Here is a 23725-nt window from a genome sequence, read left to right on the forward strand (position 1 = left end):
GGGACAGCAACGGGAACGGGGGCAAGGGCACTACGCTGAGTGAGTGACATCACAATCAAAACTCACCCAGGCGTATGCGTAAAGGTACAGGGACAGCAACGGGGCGAGGGCATCGCCACCGGGTGGCTGGCTGTCCGAGCCGAGGGACAGAGTGCTGGAACAGTGGCGGTGACGAGGGAGTCGTCCACCGGGTAGCCGACTGTCGGAGCCGAGGAACAGGGTGCGCGCCACACCTTGGTGTGCGCGTCGGAACAGAGAGCTGGAACAGTGGCGGTGTCGAGGATGTCGTCCACCGGGTAGCCGCTGTCGGAGCCGAGGAACAGAGTGCGCGCCACACCTTGGTGTGCGCGTCGGAACAGTGGCGGTGGCGAGGGCGTCGTCCACCGGGTAGCCGCTGTCGGAGCCGAGGAACAGAGTGCGCGCCACACCTTGGTGTGCGCGTCGGAACAGTGGCGATGGCGAGAGCGTCGTCCACCGGGTAGCCGCTGTCGGAGCCGAGGAACAGAGTGCGCGCCACACCTTGGTGTGCGCGTCGGAACAGTGGCGGTGGCGAGGGCGTCGTCCACCGGGTAGCCGCTGTCGGAGCCGAGGAACAGAGTGCGCGCCACACCTTGGTGTGCGCGTCGGAACAGTGGCGATGGCGAGAGCGTCGTCCACCGGGTAGCCGCTGTCGGAGCCGAGGAACAGAGTGCGCGCCACACCTTGGTGTGCGCGTCGGAACAGTGGCGGTGGCGAGAGCGTCGTCCACCGGGTAGCCGCTGTCGGAGCCGAGAGACGCATCGGGGTGCGTCTGCGAGGAGGAGTGTGCCAAGCACGAAGGTCTAGAAGATGCGCGTCAGTGCGCTGGTACGGAGGAGCGTGCCAAGCTCGAAGGTCTGGAAGATGCGCGTCTGTGCGCTGGTACGGAGGAGCGTGCCAAGCTCGAAGGTCTGGAAGATGCGCGTCAGTGCGCTGGTACGGAGGAGCGTGCCAAGCTCGAAGGTCTGGAAGATGCGCGTCTGTGCGCTGGGACGGAGGAGCGTGCCAAGCTCGAAGGTCTGGAAGATGCGCGTCTGTGCGCTGGGACGGAGGAGCGTGCCAAGCTCGAAGGTCCGGGAGATGCGCGTTGGTCTAGATGTGCGTCAGGACGAACAGCTGCGCTGGGGTCTGCAGTGGAGCGCTGGGGTGCCTCCCGTGGAAGTTACAGGGAGCGCAGAACAGTCTCCTCCACAGGCTACGGCGACAGTAGACGAAGGCTGGAGCAAACATCTCAAGGCTGGAGAGATCCATCTTACAGCATTGGTAGACCAGAGGATCTCCCGAAAGAGTCTAGATGTTAGAGAATATGACTCAGCATGAATACAACACGACCCCACGCCAAAACGAGGGGAAGCGCCCTGGTATTTAAAGCCCACAGGGGGACTAATTAGCCTGCCATCACAGGTGCGAGAGATAATAGAATATCAAACAGGTGTGGCCACTAAGGGTAAGGAACGAGAGGGTGGGGGCTAGAGAGAGTGAGTAGGGAATTCCTAACAGTAGGCTTAAAGAAGACAGAGAAAAGGTAGTGAGCAGCGGGCAAAACCTCACAGTACCCCCCCCTCAACGGGAGCCACCCGGCGACCCAAAACAAATACAGACAGAGTGGCAGGGGGCAAAACAAGAGGTACTGGCCAAGCCAGCAGGGGAAGCCACCACAAGAGTGGGGCTAGCAAAAGAAACAGGGTCGCCGAGGGGTAACTAGGGTAGCAGAGGGGCAACTGGTCTAGAGGAACTGGGTCTAGAGAACTAGTCTAGCGAACTGGGCAAGAGAACTGGTCTAGAGAACTGGTCTAGAGGAACTGGTCTAGAGGAACTGGGTCTAGAGAACTGGTCTAGAGCAACTGGTCTAGAGGAACTGGGTCTAGAGAAACTGAGGGGCAAGCAGGGTAGCTAAGGGGTAACCATGGAAGCACCGGGAAAGGGCTAGCAGAGGGAAGGTTAGCTGCCAGGGCACTGATAGCTACAGGGCCTATGCTAGCTGTACTGCTACATCAACATAGAGGCTGCGCTAGCTGCCGGAGCTAGGCTGGCAGACAGGGCTGGGCCAGCATGAGAGCACAAGCTAGCTGGAAGGACAGTCCTAGCTGTGTGAGAAAAACTGACCTTGCTAGCTGAAAGGGCAGTCCTAGCAGTGGGATAAACTACACAAAAAAGTGGAGGCCATGCAGAGGGACCGGGTTAGCTGCTTGGGCCTGGCTAGCTACAGGGCCTATGCCAGCTGCAAGGCTGCATTAACATAGAGGCTGTGCTAACAGCCGGGGCCAAGCTAGCAGACCGGGGCCATGCAGAGGGAAACTGGGTTAGCCGCCAGGGCAAGGCTAGCTACAGGGCCTATGCCAGCAGCAAGGGCTGCATAAACATAGAGGCTGTGCTAGCAGCCGGGGCTAAGCTAGCAGACAGGGGCTCTGCTGAGGGACTGGGTTAGCTGCCAGGGCATGGCTAGCTACAGGGGGGTCAAACAGGGCAAAACGGGAAGCAAACAGGGGAGCTAACCGGGGAGACTAACAAGCTAAACAGGGGAGTAACAGGCTAACAAGGGAGCTAAACAGGACTAACAGGGAAGCTAAACTGGGCAAACAGGGAAGCTAACAGGGCTAACAGGGGAGCTAGAGGGGAGACTAACAAGCTAACAGGGGAGCTAACAGGGCTAACAGGGGAGCTAGAGGGAACAAGAAAAAAAAAAGGCAAACTCAACATACACCGTCTGTGCTGGCTGGGGTCGTCGATTTGGTGGGGTCGTACTGTTATGGTTTGTAACCGACCCCAATCGCACAACACAAGACAGGTATGATGGTTTGCCAAGAAACAGATATTTATTTAGAACAGGGAAAAAGGGCACTGTCCCTTTAAGGGAGAAAACACAAAACACTGGAATAACACAAGAGGGGAAGGTAAAGTGCCTTTAAGAGGCGGGCAGGAAAAGGGAACACTATGGGAAGGTAAGGGAACGCCTAAGGGAAGGTTAAGGGAACGCCTAGGGAACATAGGAACTAGAGACTAGGAGAACTAGTGACAAGGAACTAGGTGGAACTAGAAGGGGAGAACTTGGGACAGGAACTAGGTGGAACTAGAAGGGGAGAACTTGGGACAGGAACTAGGTGGAACTAGAAGGGGAGAACTTGGGACAGGAACTAGGTGGAACTAGAAGGGGAGAACTTGGGACAGGAACTAGGTGGAACTAGAAGGGGAGAACTTGGGACAGGAACTAGGTGGAACTAGAAGGGGAGAACTTGGGACAGGAACTAGGTGGAACTAGAAGGGGAGAACTTGGGACAGGAACTAGGTGGAACTAGAAGGGGAGAACTTGGGACAGGAACTAGGTGGAACTAGAAGGGGAGAACTTGGGACAGGAACTAGGTGGAACTAGAAGGGGAGAACTTGGGACAGGAACTAGGTGGAACTAGAAGGGGAGAACTTGGGACAGGAACTAGGAACAGAGAACCGCGGAGGCGGGCTGGGGACAGGGAGGAACTGGGGACTGGTGGGAAAACATCTGGGCCGCTCTGCAGAACAGAGGAGAGGGTTAATATTCAAAGGGAACAAACAGAGCAGATGCAGAACAGTCCAAATAACAAAGTAACAAAGTAAATACTATCTTCGTGTGAACAAACACACAGTGGGAGATGGAATGTCCAAAATAATATCCACGAGAGAACAAAACAGAGTGGGAGATGAAATGTCCAAACTAATAACTAAGAGAGAACTAACGGAGGCAATACGCTGAGTGAGTGACATCACAATCAAAACTCACCCAGGCGTATGCGTAAAGGTACAGGGACAGCAGCGGGAACGGGGGCAAGGGCACTACGCTGAGTGAGTGACATCACAATCAAAACTCACCCAGGCGTATGCGTAAAGGTACAGGGACAGCAACGGGAACGGGGGCAAGGGCACTACGCTGAGTGAGTGACATCACAATCAAAACTCACCCAGGCGTATGCGTAAAGGTACAGGGACAGCAACGGGGCGAGGGCATCGCCACCGGGTGGCTGGCTGTCCGAGCCGAGGGACAGAGTGCTGGAACAGTGGCGGTGACGAGGGAGTCGTCCACCGGGTAGCCGACTGTCGGAGCCGAGGAACAGGGTGCGCGCCACACCTTGGTGTGCGCGTCGGAACAGAGAGCTGGAACAGTGGCGGTGTCGAGGATGTCGTCCACCGGGTAGCCGCTGTCGGAGCCGAGGAACAGAGTGCGCGCCACACCTTGGTGTGCGCGTCGGAACAGTGGCGGTGGCGAGGGCGTCGTCCACCGGGTAGCCGCTGTCGGAGCCGAGGAACAGAGTGCGCGCCACACCTTGGTGTGCGCGTCGGAACAGTGGCGATGGCGAGAGCGTCGTCCACCGGGTAGCCGCTGTCGGAGCCGAGGAACAGAGTGCGCGCCACACCTTGGTGTGCGCGTCGGAACAGTGGCGGTGGCGAGGGCGTCGTCCACCGGGTAGCCGCTGTCGGAGCCGAGGAACAGAGTGCGCGCCACACCTTGGTGTGCGCGTCGGAACAGTGGCGATGGCGAGAGCGTCGTCCACCGGGTAGCCGCTGTCGGAGCCGAGGAACAGAGTGCGCGCCACACCTTGGTGTGCGCGTCGGAACAGTGGCGGTGGCGAGAGCGTCGTCCACCGGGTAGCCGCTGTCGGAGCCGAGAGACGCATCGGGGTGCGTCTGCGAGGAGGAGTGTGCCAAGCACGAAGGTCTAGAAGATGCGCGTCAGTGCGCTGGTACGGAGGAGCGTGCCAAGCTCGAAGGTCTGGAAGATGCGCGTCTGTGCGCTGGTACGGAGGAGCGTGCCAAGCTCGAAGGTCTGGAAGATGCGCGTCAGTGCGCTGGTACGGAGGAGCGTGCCAAGCTCGAAGGTCTGGAAGATGCGCGTCTGTGCGCTGGGACGGAGGAGCGTGCCAAGCTCGAAGGTCTGGAAGATGCGCGTCTGTGCGCTGGGACGGAGGAGCGTGCCAAGCTCGAAGGTCCGGGAGATGCGCGTTGGTCTAGATGTGCGTCAGGACGAACAGCTGCGCTGGGGTCTGCAGTGGAGCGCTGGGGTGCCTCCCGTGGAAGTTACAGGGAGCGCAGAACAGTCTCCTCCACAGGCTACGGCGACAGTAGACGAAGGCTGGAGCAAACATCTCAAGGCTGGAGAGATCCATCTTACAGCATTGGTAGACCAGAGGATCTCCCGAAAGAGTCTAGATGTTAGAGAATATGACTCAGCATGAATACAACACGACCCCACGCCAAAACGAGGGGAAGCGCCCTCGTATTTAAAGCCCACAGGGGGACTAATTAGCCTGCCATCACAGGTGCGAGAGATAATAGAATATCAAACAGGTGTGGCCACTAAGGGTAAGGAACGAGAGGGTGGGGGCTAGAGAGAGTGAGTAGGGAATTCCTAACAGTAGGCTTAAAGAAGACAGAGAAAAGGTAGTGAGCAGCGGGCAAAACCTCACACTGTGCTTGCCATGAGACTCCGGTATCGCTTGCCTGACCGCAGCAGTTCAAAGAGGCAGTGGCTGGAGTCCTTGATAATTCTCTTAGCCTTACCCCTGCACCGCTTGTTGTAAATGTTCTGGAGAGTGGGAAGCCCTCCTCCAATTGTGCACTCGGCTGAACGGGCCACTCTCTGTAGTCTGCTACGGTCTTGTGCGGTGCTATTCCCAAACCAGGAGGTGATATTGCCAGTCAGGATGCTCTCTATTGTACATGAGTAGAAGTTCTTAAGGATCTTCTGACTGACTTGGAACTTTCTTAGGCGCCTGAGGAAGTAGAGGCGTTGTCGTGCCTTCTTCACAACACTGTCAATGTGTGTGGTCCATGTCAAGTCCTCGGATATGTGGGCTCCAAGGTACTTAAAACTGTTCACTCTCTCAACCGGTGCCCCGTCGATGCTGAGGGGGCTGTAGTCCCTGACCCCCGACCTCCTAAAGTCCACAATCATCTCCTTTGTTTTGCTGACGTTCAGGGAGAGGCTGTTCTCTTGGCACCATCCCGCCAGGACCTTGACCTCTTCCAGGTAAGCCCTCTTGTCGTTTGCAGAGATCACGCCCACCACTACTGTGTCGTCAGCAAATTTGATGATTGTGTTGTTGTTCCGCTGAGCCACACAGTCATGTGTGTACAGGGAGTAGAGGAGGGGACTCAGAACACAGCCCTGGGGGGCCCCTATGTTGAGGGTGATGGATAAGGAGGTGCAGTTGCCTGCTCTCACCACCTGGGGTCTACCCGTCAGGAAGTCCAAGACCCACTGGCAGAGGTCATAGTTCAAGCCCAGGTCCCTGAGCTTGGCTATGATTTTGGAGGGGACTATGGTATTGAATGGTATATATAACCCATATAACTCTGTATGATAGCATGTACAACAATGCTGTATATACCATATACATGTATTTATATTCACTGTATATATATTTATCCACATCTGTCTATATACCTGCATATAACCCTTTTAAATATCTGTTACCTGTAGATATTATATCTCAAGTTTCAAGTTTCTTTAATAGTTGTCATACAGAAGTACAGAATACTTTTGTACAAAATGCTTCTTACTGTTGCGCTCCAGAGACTGTGCAAGACAAGATAAGTATGAAATAAAAACATAGTAAAATTAGAAGTAAAAAAAAATAGGTCACAGTGTTCAGTTTAGACATATGTACAATGTTCGATGCAGAATAGACGTAGTTACCATACAATATACAATACTGTGCAGTGTACTAATATACAATACTATATAGTGCAAGGCAGAAATGGAGAAATGGGACGAGGTGCAATTTAGGTACAATTCACAGTAGGTGTACGAGTTGTAGTGCAAATCCTTTATCAATAAATATAAAGTGTAAGTGTGTTTGTGTGATCTAAAGTGTGGAGAGTGGGTGCTGCAGTGTGTTGTTTGTTTGAGTGAGTGTGTGCGTGTGGGTGTGTGTGCTGTGTGCATTTGATGGTTGTTGCATAGTGATTATTGTTCGTTTAGCGATTATTGTTCGTTTAGCAGCCTGATGGCCTGGGGATATCTGTACATATCCCTTACCTACTCTTGCTAGTTATACCACTTATGACTTACTTACTACCATAGTGTCTTTATACCTTTATCACTGTACATAATAATACTATAACACTGTACATCTGATTAGCATTAGTAGTACTTTTTATATATGTTATATCCAGTTTAATCACCTGTACATTGTATATTGCTATTGCACTTTACTGTTACATTTGCACTCTGGTTAGATGCCAAACCTATTTTCGTTGTACTGTACTTGTACCGTATAATGGCAATACATTTTGATCTAATCTCCTGTTATTGTTATCATCATTGTATATATATATGTGTGTATATATATATATATATATATATATATATATATATATATATATATATATATATATATATATATATATATATATATACACAGTATATGTGTTACAAAGTCTGTGTCTTGCTTTTAGCAAGTTGTTTTTATTTGCTGTGCAATAGCTTATTCTGCAGCCTGTTGCATCAGCTCAAACTGAATTAAAAATATTTTTCCTTTTACTGTCTTTTTACTACTATGTCCCCTACTACTATGGTAGCTTATCATGCTAATTATGTCTATACTACTATGCACTCAGAGTGTACTGTAGCACTCAAGCTCGATACTATTGACGAACAACGCCACTGACCCTTAGCTGCCAGAGAGGCAGCGCTCTTACTGACTTGTTGTTCACAATTTGTAAGTCGCTTTGGATAAACGCATCCGTTAAATTACTAAATGTAAATGTACGCTCATCAGCAAGTAAAAATGTTGCCTAGTTATAATGTCAATTCCTACTAATTTGTGATTTACGCATTACTAAAATAAAAGTGGTTTCAGCACAGAGATAAGTTACAATATAACTCTAGGTAACAACTAAATAGATACACATGTCCAAGGGTAGGTGTAAATCATACAATGTCACATAATCTTTCTGCCACACAGCATAATTTTTTCATTAATCGCATGCCATAATCCAGTAGAGACCTAATTTATTGACATGATAGCTCAATATTGATCTGGCTTACTACGATGTGCTATGGCGCCAAGTGGCTCATGCCAGCCAGTAACCATGGCGATGGAAGTCTGTATCTTTGATCATTGATTGGTCACTTATGGCAAGTTATGCCCCAAGTAATCGTGGTGCAACTAATTTTAGTAGCCGATTTATATTAGTTACAAACTAACTAGTAGTTACTAAGCCTCTATTGTTGACTTTACCCCCAAACGTAGGAGATAACTTACACAAAGCTGGTGCAACCCAGTGCTGGACCTTAATTCAGGGCTTTAGTCTGGTTGAATCGAATCACGTTTACTCCTTGTAGTGCAGTTTGTTTGGGCAGGTGTGAATGTCACAGGTTGACAGGATTTATTCCAAGTTTTTTCCTGAGTGCTTTTGTTATTAACTGTAATGCCCTGCCTTTTTGGAACGCCTTGGAATTATCCTGTGTTTCCCCCATGGCTGTGTGCCCAGGACTGTGAAAACTGACTAATTAGTGAATGAGGGGCCACAGCTGTGGAATGTTTGGATTAATTGTCGGAAGACCCGCCTATGTCTTTTCCTAGTCTCTCATACAGTAGGTGCACGATGAGGTAATGGAGAGACACATGTGCTTTATAATGTAATCTCAGCGTTAATATGGCAGACTACCCCAGGGCGTGGAAGCCCATGACACAGCAACTCACGATGGCTCATTCCACATCTACAACATCGGATCCAGTATCCACCGTCTACCTCCTTCATCCATCTTCAACCCATCTACACATGACACCTACTTCGGAGTTCCACAGGGGAGCTGCCTTGGTCCATTATTATTCTCACTATACATGCTGCCACTTGGAGACATCATTAGAAAACACAATGTATGGGCACCCAAGTGGCGACCCATGTAACGCGCTGCGTCGCGAAGCGGTCAACCTGGGTTTGATTCCCGGACCCGGCGTCCTTTGCCGAATGTCTTCCCCCCGCTCTGTCTCCCGTTCTTCCTCTCTCTCTCTCTCTCTACCGGACTGCCCGGTAGTACAAAGAAATAAAAATCTACCAAAAACATAAGAAAAAAAGAAAACACAATGTATTTGTCCATAGTTACGCATATGACACACAATTGTACATCTCCGCTGAACCAAATGATCACACAGCTATTAACTCCATTTCCGCCGGTCTCTTAGCAATAAACAAATGGATGACAAACAACTTACTAAAATTAAATTAGGACAAAACTGAAATCCTACTAGTCGGTCCTATAACAAAAAGAGAAATGTTACAGAGCAATATGGGGCAACTTACTCCTTGGATCAAACCCGAAGTTACAAGTCTTGGTGTTATAATAGACTCAGACCTAAGCTTTAAATCACACATCAACAAGGTGCTAAAAACACAATTATTTCACCTTAGAAACATAGCTAGCGTATGGCCATTTATAAATCAAAAAGACGCTGAAAAACGGATCCATGCCTTTATCTCAAGCCAACTGGACTACTGTAATGCACTCCTCACCGGCCTCCCAAAAAAAAACACAGAACGACTCCAACTCATACAAAACTAGGCAGCTAGGCTACTAACTAGAACCAAGAGAAGAGATCACATCAGTCCAGTATTAGCTACCCTGCACTGGCTTCCGGTAACATTTAGAATCTATTTCAAGGTCCTCCTTTTTTTCTTTTATCCACTTTTTTCTCCTTATTTTTACATTTTTCTCCCATCCCAATTTCGCTGTTACCAATTCTCCCCTCCCCTGTCTTGAACGTTGCTCGCATATGCCCCCCACAGGTCGGTCGTAGGGAGGATAGAAGCCTTGCATCACGTGTCCCCTCCGGTACACGAGGAGGCAGCCTGTCACATCTTTTCACCTGCCAGTGCGGACTCTCATTGGCTGTTAGGATTTGGGGAAGAACAGAACCCAATATGCAGAACGATGGAGGAGCCCCAGAACTACAGAATGACAGGATAACGGAGACGGTGGTGCAGAATGACAAGAGAACGGAGACGGTGGTTGCTCTTCACAAAAATGTGGTGTTCTATTTATTTTAGAACCAAGAGAGCAAGGCAAAACTACAAGTAACAAAAAGAACATAAACGGCGCAGCCGAGCTGGCACTAGTGAAACAGCGAACTTGAGAATACGGAAAATAAACAGGAACAACAAAACACTAACACTTACTTAGAATGAAAAACAACGTGCAACACGACGTAGACAGGAACGGGGGGAAACTGGAGGTATGTCGCCACCCAGAGGAGAAGACCGAACACACATATATACACAGACTAATTACAATTGACAACACCTGGCACGGCCAGTCCAAAAACACAGAAACAATTAAACACCAACTAGACACAAAAGCAATATCACAACAACAACCAAGACAAAATCACAAACAACAACCAGACAGGGGGATGACAATTAAACAAGGAAAGGAAAAGGCCAGGACAACATACATGAAGAAATTAACTCAACTATCTTAAAGAAACACAAAATGGTGGCCTGCATCATCTGGCCCACTAGAGGGAGGTAGGAGACCAGGTAGGAGACCACTGTTCCCATTGTGGCCACTGTTCACTTTGTGAGCAAAGTTCTCATTGTCCTCCCTGGAAGCGTTACATTGGCGAGGTGTAACGTGTGGGAGGCTCACACTACCCCCGCTATTTCCTGTCTCTGCTGTGCAGGCGTCCCCCAACCGACCTGTAGGAGTCGCTGTCCACAACGTCCAGATTACCACCCATCGACTTCCACCCGCTGACTCTGCCAATTGAGCCAGTATGACGGTCGGCCCAAGCCGGAGGCAACGCAGACAGCCGGATTTGAACCCGGTGTCTCTTGCGTTGGTGACGAGCACAATGTCCGCTGCGCCACCCAGCCGCCTAAGGTCCTCCTCCTTATATACAAAGCACTAAATGGAACAGGACCAAGCTACATTGCAAATTCTCTAGTCAACTATGTGCCTTCTAGAATATTGCGATCATCTACTACTGGTCTATTGAAGGTTCCAAACCACAGCCTAAAGAGAATTGGGGATGCAGCCGTCGCAAACTATGCACCAAAGTTATCTACCCCCAGTTAAGTGTCTTTTGATAACTTGCATGTATATGGTTGGATATTTAACTGGGAACAGCAAGCCACTGATCAAGGTTTTTCCTCCACCAGCTGGATTACCTGTGTGTGACTGACCAGGCGTGAGCAGAATCAACAAAGGATTTTCACAAGGAGACGTTTCAACAAAAGGAGACCTTTGTGTTTATATTTTGGGTCAACTGTGGTAGCATTGGCCACCATTTATTACACCACCAGGGCAGAGGCGTTTATTTTAAATCTCTTTCCCCAGTCATTAGCCATTTCCCCACATCTGCAACCTCCCTGCCTCGTTTCCCCTGCTTGTTGTGTTTTTAACATACTGTAGGTAAGTGTATTTGTGACAGGTCCTATATTTTAGTTCCCCAGTGTCTTTACCATCTCTTGTGTCTGTTTGCGCATCCATGTTGTCCTGTAGGGTGGAGCCTCTGTTTGTCCGTCGCAGCAGTAGCCTGAAGTCATCAAGCAGCAGAGCTTTGTTGTGCCTTGTGGAACCACAGGCATTCGTTTGACTTTACCTGTTGCATGTAGTGAAACCGAGGGTATGACCTGTGTGGCTTGATATCTGAGCGTGTAAAGTAATACTTTTTTTCTTCTTCAATCTGTCCATGGACGTCCTCCACTCATGAACAATGCTCCTCACTCTGTACCCCCCCCTGCTGGACATTCATCTGAACTTCCCCTTATCTCCCTCATGCATACCCTCCTGGTGCACTGGTGTATCTTTAATGTCTACATGTCTCTCTGTGCCCTTCCCCTACTTTGTCGCTTGCTCCCGTGTTAATTGTTATGTTCCTTGTTTAGTAGTTCCTTGTGTGGTTGTATGGTTGTTATGTTACTCTGTCTAGTGTCCAGTATTTTCTTGTGTGTTTCCTTCCTGGTTGTCTCACCCCATGTGCGTCTCGTTTTGCTAATTGCCCTGTTGTCTCTCTAGTGTTAATTGTTCCCCCTATATCTGGTGTGTGTTCCCTACCCTTGTTGTGGGTTCATCGTTTGTCTCGGTTCCTTGTTTGATGTCCACGTGTGCATTCTTGCTCTGTCATTTGTTCCTTGTCAGTAAGTCTAGTTTTCAGTTTGTTTTACCATCTTTGTTTTTGTCAGTGTTTGTTTGTAGATTAGTTTGTAAATTTTTTTAAAGGTTTTTGTTTCTTGTTATTTTGTATATTTGCTCTCTGCCAGCCATTGCTGTGCTCTCCTTGTTTTTGCTCAGTAAAGCATTATACTTTTGACATTCACCCTTGGCTCTGTGTTCTCACGATTGCCTATTGCCTCTTCTCCTCGTCCTGTTCTGCAATTGGGTCCTCCGCCAACACAATCCCTAACACAATCTGTATAATATTTTATTTCCAAATAAATATTTACCTCTGTTATACCTTCTTCATCTGTTGTATTACTGTGTGGGGAAACTACAAAACCTAGTCCAGGTTGGATGTATTCGACCTGTGACATGAACAGAGTAATCAAACTTGCACCCTGATCCGCACCCTGGTCTCGGTGACTCGGTCTACTTCCAAGTGAACCTGTTTGTTTGAGGTGTGAATGCAAACTGGACCAAAAGCAGGAAAAGACGTGAAAAAATCACACATTTAATTAAGCTGACTGGGTGTTTTTTGTTGATGTTTCACATATAATATTATATTTTATTGATTATTACATCCAAATAATCAATAATGAATTCAAATTTCCAAATAATGTTGTGATAAACAAATGTATAATTCAGTAGCCAAGACTGTGGCACATAATTAATTAGTTACAGTGAATTGGAAAACTTGTATTAAATAACAAGTTTAAAAAACTAATTTGTAAAAGCCATGGTGGTCACATTCTTTTTTTTGTCCACATACTGTAGCCTAATCTCTTAATTAGTGTACATTTTGACAAGAAATCAGTTGTATGGGGCATATGTGTTGCCCGATTAGATTGATTAGATTCCCCTATGCTTAATTATTCCTGCACATCCTGGCAACCCAGACATACATCTCCTCTGTGCCCGTGCGCAGTCAGCCATGCTGCATTCAACAGCATTCATCAAAGGAATGAGGACAAAGCTACCAGAATTAACAATTCCTTTTTCACAGCATAATGTTGCCAGGTATGGGATTCAAAAGTGTCCAATAAAAGGCTGACCTGCTTGAGCACATGGCTTTATAAAGTTTGGTTCATTTGCCAATAGCAACATGAACTATTTAATCGAACCAATAAAAACGGAATTTTAAACGCATTTAGATGTCAAAGCTATCTTAGACTGCGAATAAAATGGTTGCATATGCAACGTGTGTTGTTCTTACTTGACTCTGATTCATTTCAAAGTTCACCTCTCATGACGCGGGACTCGAGGCCTGAATATTTTCCACAACAAAGTCGTGTTTACGCGTCTCTGATTGGCCAGGTCATGTGACATGTACGCCCAATCGTGGGACCGCAAGTTTTTGGATGGTTAAGCTTAGGCACTCTTTCGAAGTTGGTTAAGGTTAGAGTTTGTCTTAGAGCATGGCGATAGAACGCCTGCCCTGATTCCAAACTCTAACCAACTGTGAAAGAGTCGCCTAAGCTTAACCAGTGATAAACTAGGCGTTAGGTAGTTTGCAGGCTGTTGACCCGGAAATAGGCGCAGAACTTGCCGTCCCACGATTGGCGCACATGTCACATGACCTGGCCAATCAGAGCGCAAAACTAGAACGCGGAAACACAAATTTGTTGGGAGACCCCGCGTGCTTACGAAACCAAGCCGCATTTCTCGGAGACGCTCTCTGATTGGCACTGACTGACGCTCTCTGATTGGCCACTGACGCGTTTGCCCAATCCGTGACGAGCTGTGTCTTTGCCGATTTCCACGCCAAACAGCCTGCAAACTACCTGGCGTTCTATCGCCATGCTCTAAGACAAACTCTAACCTTAACCAACTTCGAAAGAGTGCCTAAGCTTAACCGTCGAAATAACTTGCCGTCACGCTCTAAGACAAACTCTAACCTTAACCAGAGGGAGCTCCACAAATCATGTTAAACCCAGATTCGGCTCAAATAAGGGACTAAACACGTTTCGCAATTATGCCACATCAATGTGGAACGCCCTACCCAAAGCTGTAAAGGAATGTGGATCACTACCCACTTTCAAAACCTCTCTCAAGGGAGACTGCAATTCAACACTGGCCCCTGTAAATATCCTAACCCAACCCCCTCCAATGTACAGTCATTTACCTAGTATGGTATAGTCCAATGCAGGGCTGCAACGATTAGTCGACATAATCGACGACGTCGATTATAAAAAATCGTCGACGAGAAATTGTTGCGTCGATTAGTCATTAAAAAAAAAAAAAAAAAATTATTTAATTTTTTTTTTTTTTTTTTTTTGTGCACTACCTATCTTTGTGAGAGTGGCTTCTCAGGGTTCCAGACAACATCATAACATGATGATCCCATAGCAAATTTTGGACATTGAAAACATTGTTCCCCTGCAGGAGATGATGATCAGACTAGACACACAATACATTACACACGCACTCCTCTCACTCACACACAGCGATCAGAGTAAGACACACACACATACACACTCCTCTCACTCACACACAGCAATCAGAGTAAGACACACACATTCACACTCCTCTCTCTCACACACAGCGATCAGAGTAAGACACACACACATTCACACTCCTCTCACTCACACACAGCGATCAGAGTAAGACACACACACATTCACACTCCTCTCTCTCACACACAGCGATCAGAGTAAGACACACACACATTCACACTCCTCTCACTCACACACAGCGATCAGAGTAAGACACACACACATACACAAATTACACAGTACACACCTCTCACTCACACAGCGATCAGAGTAAGACACACACACAAATTACACAGTACACACACTCCTCTCACTCACACAGCGATCAGAGTAAGACACACACACATACACGCACACACACGGACTCCTCTCACACACAGCAAACAAAAGTTATTTAAAGTACACTTCCACTTTAATTTGTATTATTTAATTTATGTATCTTGTTATGAGTGATTGCTGTATTGTTCTTCAAATACATTTTCATTTAAAGTGGCTTAAAGATCCAAATTCAAATGTTTCATGAGTCATTATTTTAATTTGCTATGGGATCATCATGTTATGATGTTGTTGTTTGGTCCTGACAAGAGTCTCAAAGTCTGGGGTGATGGTAGACAAGCAACTCTGAGGTCATGCTCAATGTCCAATCTGTTCCTCTGCTCTGTCTTCAGCTGGACCAGAGCTGAGAAGCCACTTTCACAAAGATAGGTAATTTATATAAAAAAAAAAAAAAAAAATCATTTGTTTTTGTTGTTGTTTACATTGGTTTTCGATTAGTCGACTAATCGAAAAAATAATCTGCAGATTAGTCGACTACCAAATTAGTCATTAGTTGCAGCCCTTTTGTTTGTTTGTACAGTGTGTGTCCCCCCCCCCCCCTCAATGTACAGTTTTGCTTGTTTATACAGTGTGCCCCCCCCCCCCCCAACCACCTCCAATGTAGATTACCCAGTATGGTTGTCAATATCCCAGTGTACCCAACCCCCCCCACCCAACCTCCTCCAATGTACAGTTTCTACGTCAAATGTATATACTCCCTTTTCTTGACTCCTTCTGTATCACAAACAGTACTGTATTTGCAAATCTGGTATGTCATAAATGTATAGATGTAGCAGTACTGATGTATGTCATATATGTCCTGATGAATTGAAAATGGGGGACCCTGATGTAAACAAGACGAAAGTCTTTCTCTGGTCTGCATCCCCTTAACAATTGTGTGTATTGAGCTGTACTGTATTGTACCCATTCTGCAATCTGTTAATAAAGTTTTCAATCAATCAATCAATCAACCAACTTCGAAGAGTGCCTAAGCTTAACCAGTGTAGAAACATGCGTCGGCCAATCAGAGAGCGTCTCCGAGAAATGCAGCTTGGTTTCGTAATCACGCGGAGACCCCCCCCCCCCCTTTTATGGCTGGGTCTTGCTTGCTTTCTCAAACTACGAATTGTCACGTGATTGTGCAGTCGGCAATGGCAATCAGCTGTTTGCGGTTGTCAAATTTCAGTTGTGCTCCTCTTGCCTTTGAGCACCACGTCGACTCGAAGTCTGCGAAAGTAATGTGAGTTTAAATAACTTTGACCGTAGTTCGATTGTATAGTGCTGACGAGTCTGACCACGAATGCAGTCACCCACTATCGCTGTCAAGTGCGTAGCCGTATTGACTTGTTTTGTTCAAGGGGTGCACGGGTACGTTAGCGAAAGCGGATTGTCTCCCTATTTCGATCCCAATTTTACACTTATGTTCATTTTAAGGGTTACTTGATTTTCCCATTTCAGCCTCATTACAAAGATGATGGTACTCTAGACTTTTTCATTCTCAAATGAGACCGTTGATTCGTTTTAATTATGTTAAATAATAGTTAACTTTTGTTTGTAAATATTGGAGTATACAGGAAACCATTTGGCCTATTGCTGATGAGAGGATTTGAAAAGACAATGTTCTATTAGCATATTTCACACTTCAGATGTTTAACAAATATATACTGTATATATATACTGATTGTGATTGGGACTTTTCTATGTGTTACAGTAATTGTTTGTGTGTCTCACAAGATTTAAGTGCTGATGGAGCCTGACCATTTTGAGGACCAATTACTCCACTATGCAAAAGAGGGCAGTTGTTCTGATATGCAAAGACTCCTTCAGTTAAGGATTGACCAGTACCCCCATATAAACATCAACTGCAAATGTAAGTGAAGTATCCAAACACTAATTGTAGTGAGTTCCTGGTTAGCATGACATCTGGGAGGTGATTCTGTGAACCTTTCCTATGATGTAATTTCAGCTAAGAGGAAATCCAGTGCAGGGTGGACCCCCCTTCACCTGGCCTGTTGCTTTGGGCACGAGGATGTTGTGAAGGAATTACTCAAGGTGAGAGAACCGAATGAGGTCGGTTGCTGCATGTATTATTGTGTAACCTATGTATTAGGGCTGCAGATTATGCAGATTATTTTGTCAATTAATTGGATACAAAGAAAAAATATATATTGTATGCAAAAGATGACACATTATGCCTCATCTTGTACAATGCTCTTTCAAAAAACATGGAAATTGATGGTTATAAAACTAAAAGCAAATGTAAATGTATGCTATACAAGGGTGCATTTTTTTAAATGTTTTTTAATAAAGTGCCCATAGCAGTTTTTTTTTTTTTTTTTTTTTTTTTTTACATTTGTTCTCAAAACAAAAACCTGTTCAGTCTTCAGTTTGAAAGGAGCTGAATAATAATAATAAAGGAAAACACAAACTAAGTGTTAACAGGCTTTGCTATACATCAAGGCTTCACCAACATGCCAGAGGTGCAGGCTGCAGCATTACATAGACTTGATTATGAAATCTGTTGCCAATTGTTTTTATTATCGATTAGTTGTTGCGGTCCTACTATGCATTATTGGTGGATGTTGTGTTTTCTCTGTGTATTATAGGCTGGTGCTCAGGTGAATTTTCAGAATAACATTGGTGACACACCTCTACACAAAGCTGCTTTAACTGGAAGAAAGGTGCAACTTCAATACTTAGACATAATTCTATGTCGGCTTTTCTTATGTGTTATACCACCTACAAAAAGGGAAAAGGGGAATGCCAAATTTCCCTCGGGATGAATAAAGTATTTATACTATTCAAAATGATCGTATGTTATATTTACCAAAATACTCATTTGTAATTATACCAATCCATTCTCAGAGGCTCAATCTATGCCCGTTTCCAAGTGAAGCTTTTTATGACATTTCTAAATGGTAAATATTTCCCTATATTCAGGGAATAGCAGTTTTTTCTAATTCACCTATACAGGAGGTTGTTCTGTTACTGCTACGATATGATGCCTGCGCCAGCATCATCAACGGAACAGGCCAAATTCCCAAAGACGTGACCGAGGACGATGAGATCATTACTATGTTGGAGGGTAAGTAGTGGTGGGGAGGGCAGGCGGACACGGTGGTGCCGTCCCACAAGGTGTGCCGTCTTTGCTCTCAAACTCTTTTCTCTCAACCTCTTTTCTCTGTGCAGCTGCAGAGAGGAGAGCAGTGAGACGGCAGGAGGAGAAGCTGCTAGACGCTGCCCGTGAGGGAGACGTATCCACCTTGTCTCAGCTGGTCGGTATCTGGTCCTCCGCTATAGGGCCAGACAACATATCTGATTCACATTGATATTGCAATATGAAAGAACACAATATCCTTATCACAAAGACTGCAATATGGGCATGTTTTCAGAATCCGAAAAAGGTCTTTGTTGCCAAGTAGTTTACACATACAAGGGATTTGATTTGGTCGTTTTTTGGTGCAACATTAACGGACAGACAATTACGGTAGAATAAAATAAAAAGGTAAAATGGAATATAAACTAAATAGAATAAATAACTAAAATAGAAGCACAATAGAATAGAATTATAAAATAAAATAGGCCAGGGCTGTACAATTGTGGATGATGTGGTCAAGTACAATTTATTTTGAATCATTAAAAAAAAAAAAAAAAAACACATGATAATAAAGGAAAGGGTGATGGTCTGGCAGACATACTTGGCTCACAGTCCAGAAACACTAGGTCCATAATTATACTGTAATACAAGGAGACGGGTAATTACTGGAAAATCGAGTAAGAGATGGCATGATCCCATAGGTTTACTGTACATAGGTAAATGTATTCCCACAGCATACTATTGGAATGAGTTTTAATGACCCATTTAATGACCCAATCAGTGATTTAAACATAAACAAATGAGTAGCCACCACTAAGAAATAAGAATGGGGACATGTTAATTGGCTGAGCTCTTGATACAAGGGCTAACGCTACCAGCATAGACAACAGATGCATGGGTTTTAAATGGCATTTACGATGTTTTGGGGCTGTAATAGTTCATGTTGGTAATTTTTGTATACATTGGAGTAAAACAGACCTATATTTTGATTAATAGTGGTACTGTATAAGAAAGTTCTAGGGCATGCCCGATTAGCAAAGTGGAGCAAGTACTGTAGTAAAGTAAACGAGAGCTAACAGGGTGGACGGGTTTTCATGATAATCTTTTCTAAATTAATGTTGGATTATTATTTCTATAAGCTGTTTTTTATGCAGTTTGAGCAGTTGTGTGTGTGTGCCCCCCCCCCCCCACACACACACAACAATGTCATGACATATGAGCTGCCTGTACAGGTAGACATGTTGTATGAGCTGCCTGTAGATGTAGACATGTTATATGAGCTGCCTGTAGATGTAGACATGTTGTATGAGCTGCCTGTAGATGTAGACATGTTGTATGAGCTACCTGTAGATGTAGACATGTTATATGAGCTGCCTGTAGATGTAGACATGTTGTATGAGCTGCCTGTAGATGTAGACATGTTGTATGAGCTGCCTGTAGATGTAGACATGTTGTATGAGCTGCCTGTAGAAGTAGACATGTTGTATGAGCTGCCTGTAGATGTAGACATGTTGTATGAGCTACCTGTAGATGTAGACATGTTGTATGAGCTGCCTGTAGATGTAGACATGTTGTATGAGCTGCCTGTAGATGTAGACATGTTGTATGAGCTGTCTGTAGATGTAGACATGTTGTATGAGCTGCCTGTAGATGTAGACATGTTGTATGAGCTGCCTGTAGAAGTAGACATGTTGTATGAGCTGCCTGTAGAAGTAGACATGTTGTATGAGCTACCTGTAGATGTAGACATGTTGTATGAGCTGCCTGTAGATGTAGACATGTTGTATGAGCTGCCTGTAGAAGTAGACATGTTGTATCAAGTGCATATCTGTCCATTGTTTACTCTCCCGATTTCAATTCAGCTCAGCCAGAAGGAGCCTCCTGATATCCACTGCAGGGATTTGGTGGGGAACACGCCCTTACACTCTGCAGCCTACAGGGGGCAGAAGCAGTGTGTCCTAAAGCTTCTCAAGTATGGTGCGAAACCCAGCATCAAAAACAAGAATGGTATGTCCCAATGGAATACTTATGATCAACCTTTTAATCACTTCTTTCATTCACTTGATGCTTAACGGATTGTAGCTCAAATGATGTTTTATTAGTACTTTGACTGGAGGGGGTAGAGATGAGTTGATTGTTCTTTGACTGAATGTATGACTTGGTTGCAGACCAGGCAGCATTTGACCTGGTCCGTAGTGATGAGCTAAGACGCATTCTGACAGCTTGTCATGACAAGGTGAGTGGTGCGACGAGAAGTGCAGTCACACCTTTTTATTATTATTATATATCTATTTAATGTTCCACTGTCCTTCAGTGTTTGTTTACACAGTATAAAACAGTAAAGATGGACACAAAATATATAAACATTCTCCCAGCACCAACACAGTAGCTGGAATGTAAGTTTATCTGTGCTCTGAAAAGTACAGCGCTGCACTGAGAAATTTACGATCTTCCTACCCCAAAGGAAATGAACCGTCTGGTGAAGAAGTTTGAAGACCCTCTCTGGAAGGTACTGAAGACATTGTAGACATTTCTTTTATATGTTTCTCAATGTGATGATTAAGGTACTTTAACTTGACATTTCTATGATGAATGCTGTTGAATGTTGTTTTTGGCCTTGCCCATCTCTGACAGAATTCACGTTTACTTGGCTGGCGATTTCACTGGGTAGTTATTGAAGATGGAACATTATCCTGGTACTCGAGACAGTGAGAAAAACCTAACTTTACACAATGCTGTGAAAAAAACACAATTATACATACATTAATGGATGGATGGATGAATGAATGAATGAATGAATGAATGATGGTTACTTTGCTTTTGTCCCTCTTGTTTCCCTTAAAATACACATTAGCATTGTTAGCATTCCCAGTGGTGGGAATGTATTTGCACAAACATTTTCATTTTAGGGAACTTTGTACTTCGACTACATTTATCTGAACCCATCAGTTAAAAGATGTTGCATAGAAAACAAAGCAAAGATTTAGAGAGTGTGCTTTCAAGTTTGAAGCCTGCCAACTTCAAGAGCAGCATAACTGCACCACATAGCACTTTAACATAACCTTTGGAGGTCACTGGTTTGAGGTATGAATGCTCTCGAGCACTGGAATACACAAACATCATGTAGAATGCATACTTTTACTTTTGATACTTGATATGTACATTCAATATCAAATACGTCTAGAGCTACTTTTACTTAAGTAGAATATTGAATGGAGGACTTTTGTTTTTACTAGAGTATTATTTTATCTACTTTTATTAAGTGAACTTCTTCCACCACTGAGCGTTCCTCATTTAACCAAGTGTCATGGTGTCAGTGACGCACGGATCATATAAGTACAAGTGAGATATTATTATGCCATTTCAGAGCTATGGGACGAATGTGGAAATGCTTTCTCACAATGTGACAAGTGTGGTGTTGGAAAACAAGAGGGGGTGATATTACTCTTAACACCTTATCTGCATCCATTTGTGTGCAGATCTGATGCGGTGGCTGGCATGCGAAAGCGTGGCTGTAAAGCCCTAACGAAGGCCTACTGCACGGTAGGTGGTGCAAATACCTACCTAGCTACATACTGTACCTACCTAGCTACCTACTGTAGCTAATCAAGGCAGCAATTAACCTTAGCTACATTCAGACTGCAGACAGAAGTGGCCCAAATCTGATAAACGGTGTGAACAGCACAAATAATAATAATAATGATCTTTAGAGACGTCTTTATTCGGCATGCAACGACATGGGACATGCAATGGGCGGCACACACACACAGGAATACACACACACGCATGCATTGTCATACACACGCATGCATTGTCACATGGAATCTAATCTTTTGAATTCTGATTTGGGCCACTTTCGTATGTGGTCCTAAATCGGATACAGGTCAGCGACCTTAGCCATGTTGGAATTTATGCAACTTTTATGTCGGTCTAGATTGACATTCATCACAATTATTCAAGAGTCACTCTGTGAATACAAACATGGAAGACAGCTGTGATGGAGGTGGTCAGTGGAGGGCCAGTGAGGTGTTTACCTTATACGTATTTGGGGTGATACTTCTGTGCAAGCAAAACTTGAGGGGATGTAATGTTTGGGGTGTGTTTGAAAGTGTTGTGGAATATTTTAAATGAGCCAAGACTGTGAACTGTAGAAATTCAGATGAGTCAAATTGTATAAAAAAGAACATAATTATTTCTGTGACCACAGAAAAGTATCCTCAGTTCACAATCGGAGACAAGTGTACACAAGCGTCTGACCAGAAAAGTGAGAAAGAGCTCTGGTCAGACTTACAATAAATACATAGTTTGACATGACAACAAAAGATGACAAATTAATAACGGATATGACAAGCAAGGTAAACAAATATGAGATTAGGGGTTTTGTCGTATCCGTCACAAGATTGATATGAAGACAACAAGATGTGATTTACTTGGACATGTCATATCTAAGTCAAGCTGTCCTGACCTTTAAGTTGTTTTAAGAACACCGTCAGACTGTCGCCTAGTGTCTTGACTAGTTAAAGCTTTGTACAGAGAAATATGTATTTATAACGGAGCTATGAACATGTCCAATAATAAGCTGTACAAATGATGTAACATAATAAATTGCCATTACAAAAGCATTATTGAAAGAAGAAATGTCTCTTTTCACTTCCTCCTCACCCCATTATCATCTGTTCATGAATTAGCTGCCTCCACTGCACATCAACCTATTATTAAACCATAAACTATTTTATGGTTTACCTGAGCAATAAATCAGAATTGAGCACACTAAGGCTTGCAGTGTGAACGTAGCCTAATAAATTCCTCAAGTCACCCATGTATTTCACCACGTTTCATGACGTGGTGGTTTTGGCACACAGGCACATGGAGCGGCTGCTGTCTTCTTCATGACGGGTGGTTTTAGCACACAGGCACATGGAGCGGCTACTGTCTTCTTCATGACGGGGTGGTTTTAGCACATAGGCACATGGAGCGGCTGCTGTCTTCTTCATGACGGGTGGTTTTAGCACACAGGCACATGGAGCGGCTGCTGTCTTCTTCATGACGGGTGGTTTTAGCACACGGGCACATGGAGCGGCTGCTGTCTTCTTCATGACGGGGTGGTTTTAGCACACAGGCACATGGAGCGGCTGCTGTCTTCTTCATGACTGGGTGGTTTTAGCACACAGGCACATGGAGCAGCTGCTGTTTTCTTCATGACGGGTGGTTTTAGCACACAGGCACATGGCGCGGCTGCTGTCTTCTTCATGACGGGTGGTTTTAGCACACAGGCACATGGAGCGGCTGCTGTCTTCTTCATGACGGGGTGGTTTTAGCACACAGGCACATGGAGCGGCTGCTGTTTTCTTCTTGACGGGTGGTTTTAGCACACGGGCACATGGAGCAGCTGCTGTTTTCTTCATGACTGGTGGTTTTAGCACACAGGCACATGGAGCGGAGCCGTCTTCTTCATGACGGGTGGTTTTAGCACACAGGCACATGGAGCGGCTGCTGTCTTCTTCATGACTGGTGGTTTTGGCACACAGGCACATGGAGCGGCTGCTGTCTTCTTCATGACGGGTGGTTTTAGCACACAGGCACATGGAGCGGCTGCTGTCTTCTTCATGACGGGTGGTTTTAGCACACAGGCACATGGAGCGGCTGCTGTCTTCTTCATGACGGGTGGTT

The 23725-nt window shown here is 45.4% G+C and overlaps 1 protein-coding gene across 1 annotated transcript in view; it reads left to right on the top strand.

The window, feature by feature from the left end:
• Positions 1-16704: 16704 nt before the first annotated feature.
• The window catches only part of LOC311239369 (oxysterol-binding protein-related protein 1-like), a gene marked incomplete at its 5' end in the record, with an annotated part of 75973 nt that continues 68952 nt past the window's right edge, over positions 16705-23725 (top strand). The window contains 9 exons of the mRNA XM_084327676.1: positions 16705-16828; positions 16925-17010; positions 17565-17639; positions 17932-18043; positions 18148-18233; positions 19918-20062; positions 20224-20291; positions 20690-20763; positions 21535-21598. Of these exons, the coding sequence (XP_084183802.1) occupies positions 16705-16828; positions 16925-17010; positions 17565-17639; positions 17932-18043; positions 18148-18233; positions 19918-20062; positions 20224-20291; positions 20690-20763; positions 21535-21598 (834 nt within the window). The remainder of the gene's footprint in view (positions 16829-16924; positions 17011-17564; positions 17640-17931; positions 18044-18147; positions 18234-19917; positions 20063-20223; positions 20292-20689; positions 20764-21534; positions 21599-23725) is intronic.

This window comes from Notolepis coatsorum (genome assembly GCF_963971535.1).
Source record: "Notolepis coatsorum genome assembly, chromosome: 13".
In the NCBI taxonomy this organism is placed as follows: Eukaryota; Metazoa; Chordata; class Actinopteri; order Aulopiformes; family Paralepididae; genus Notolepis; species Notolepis coatsorum.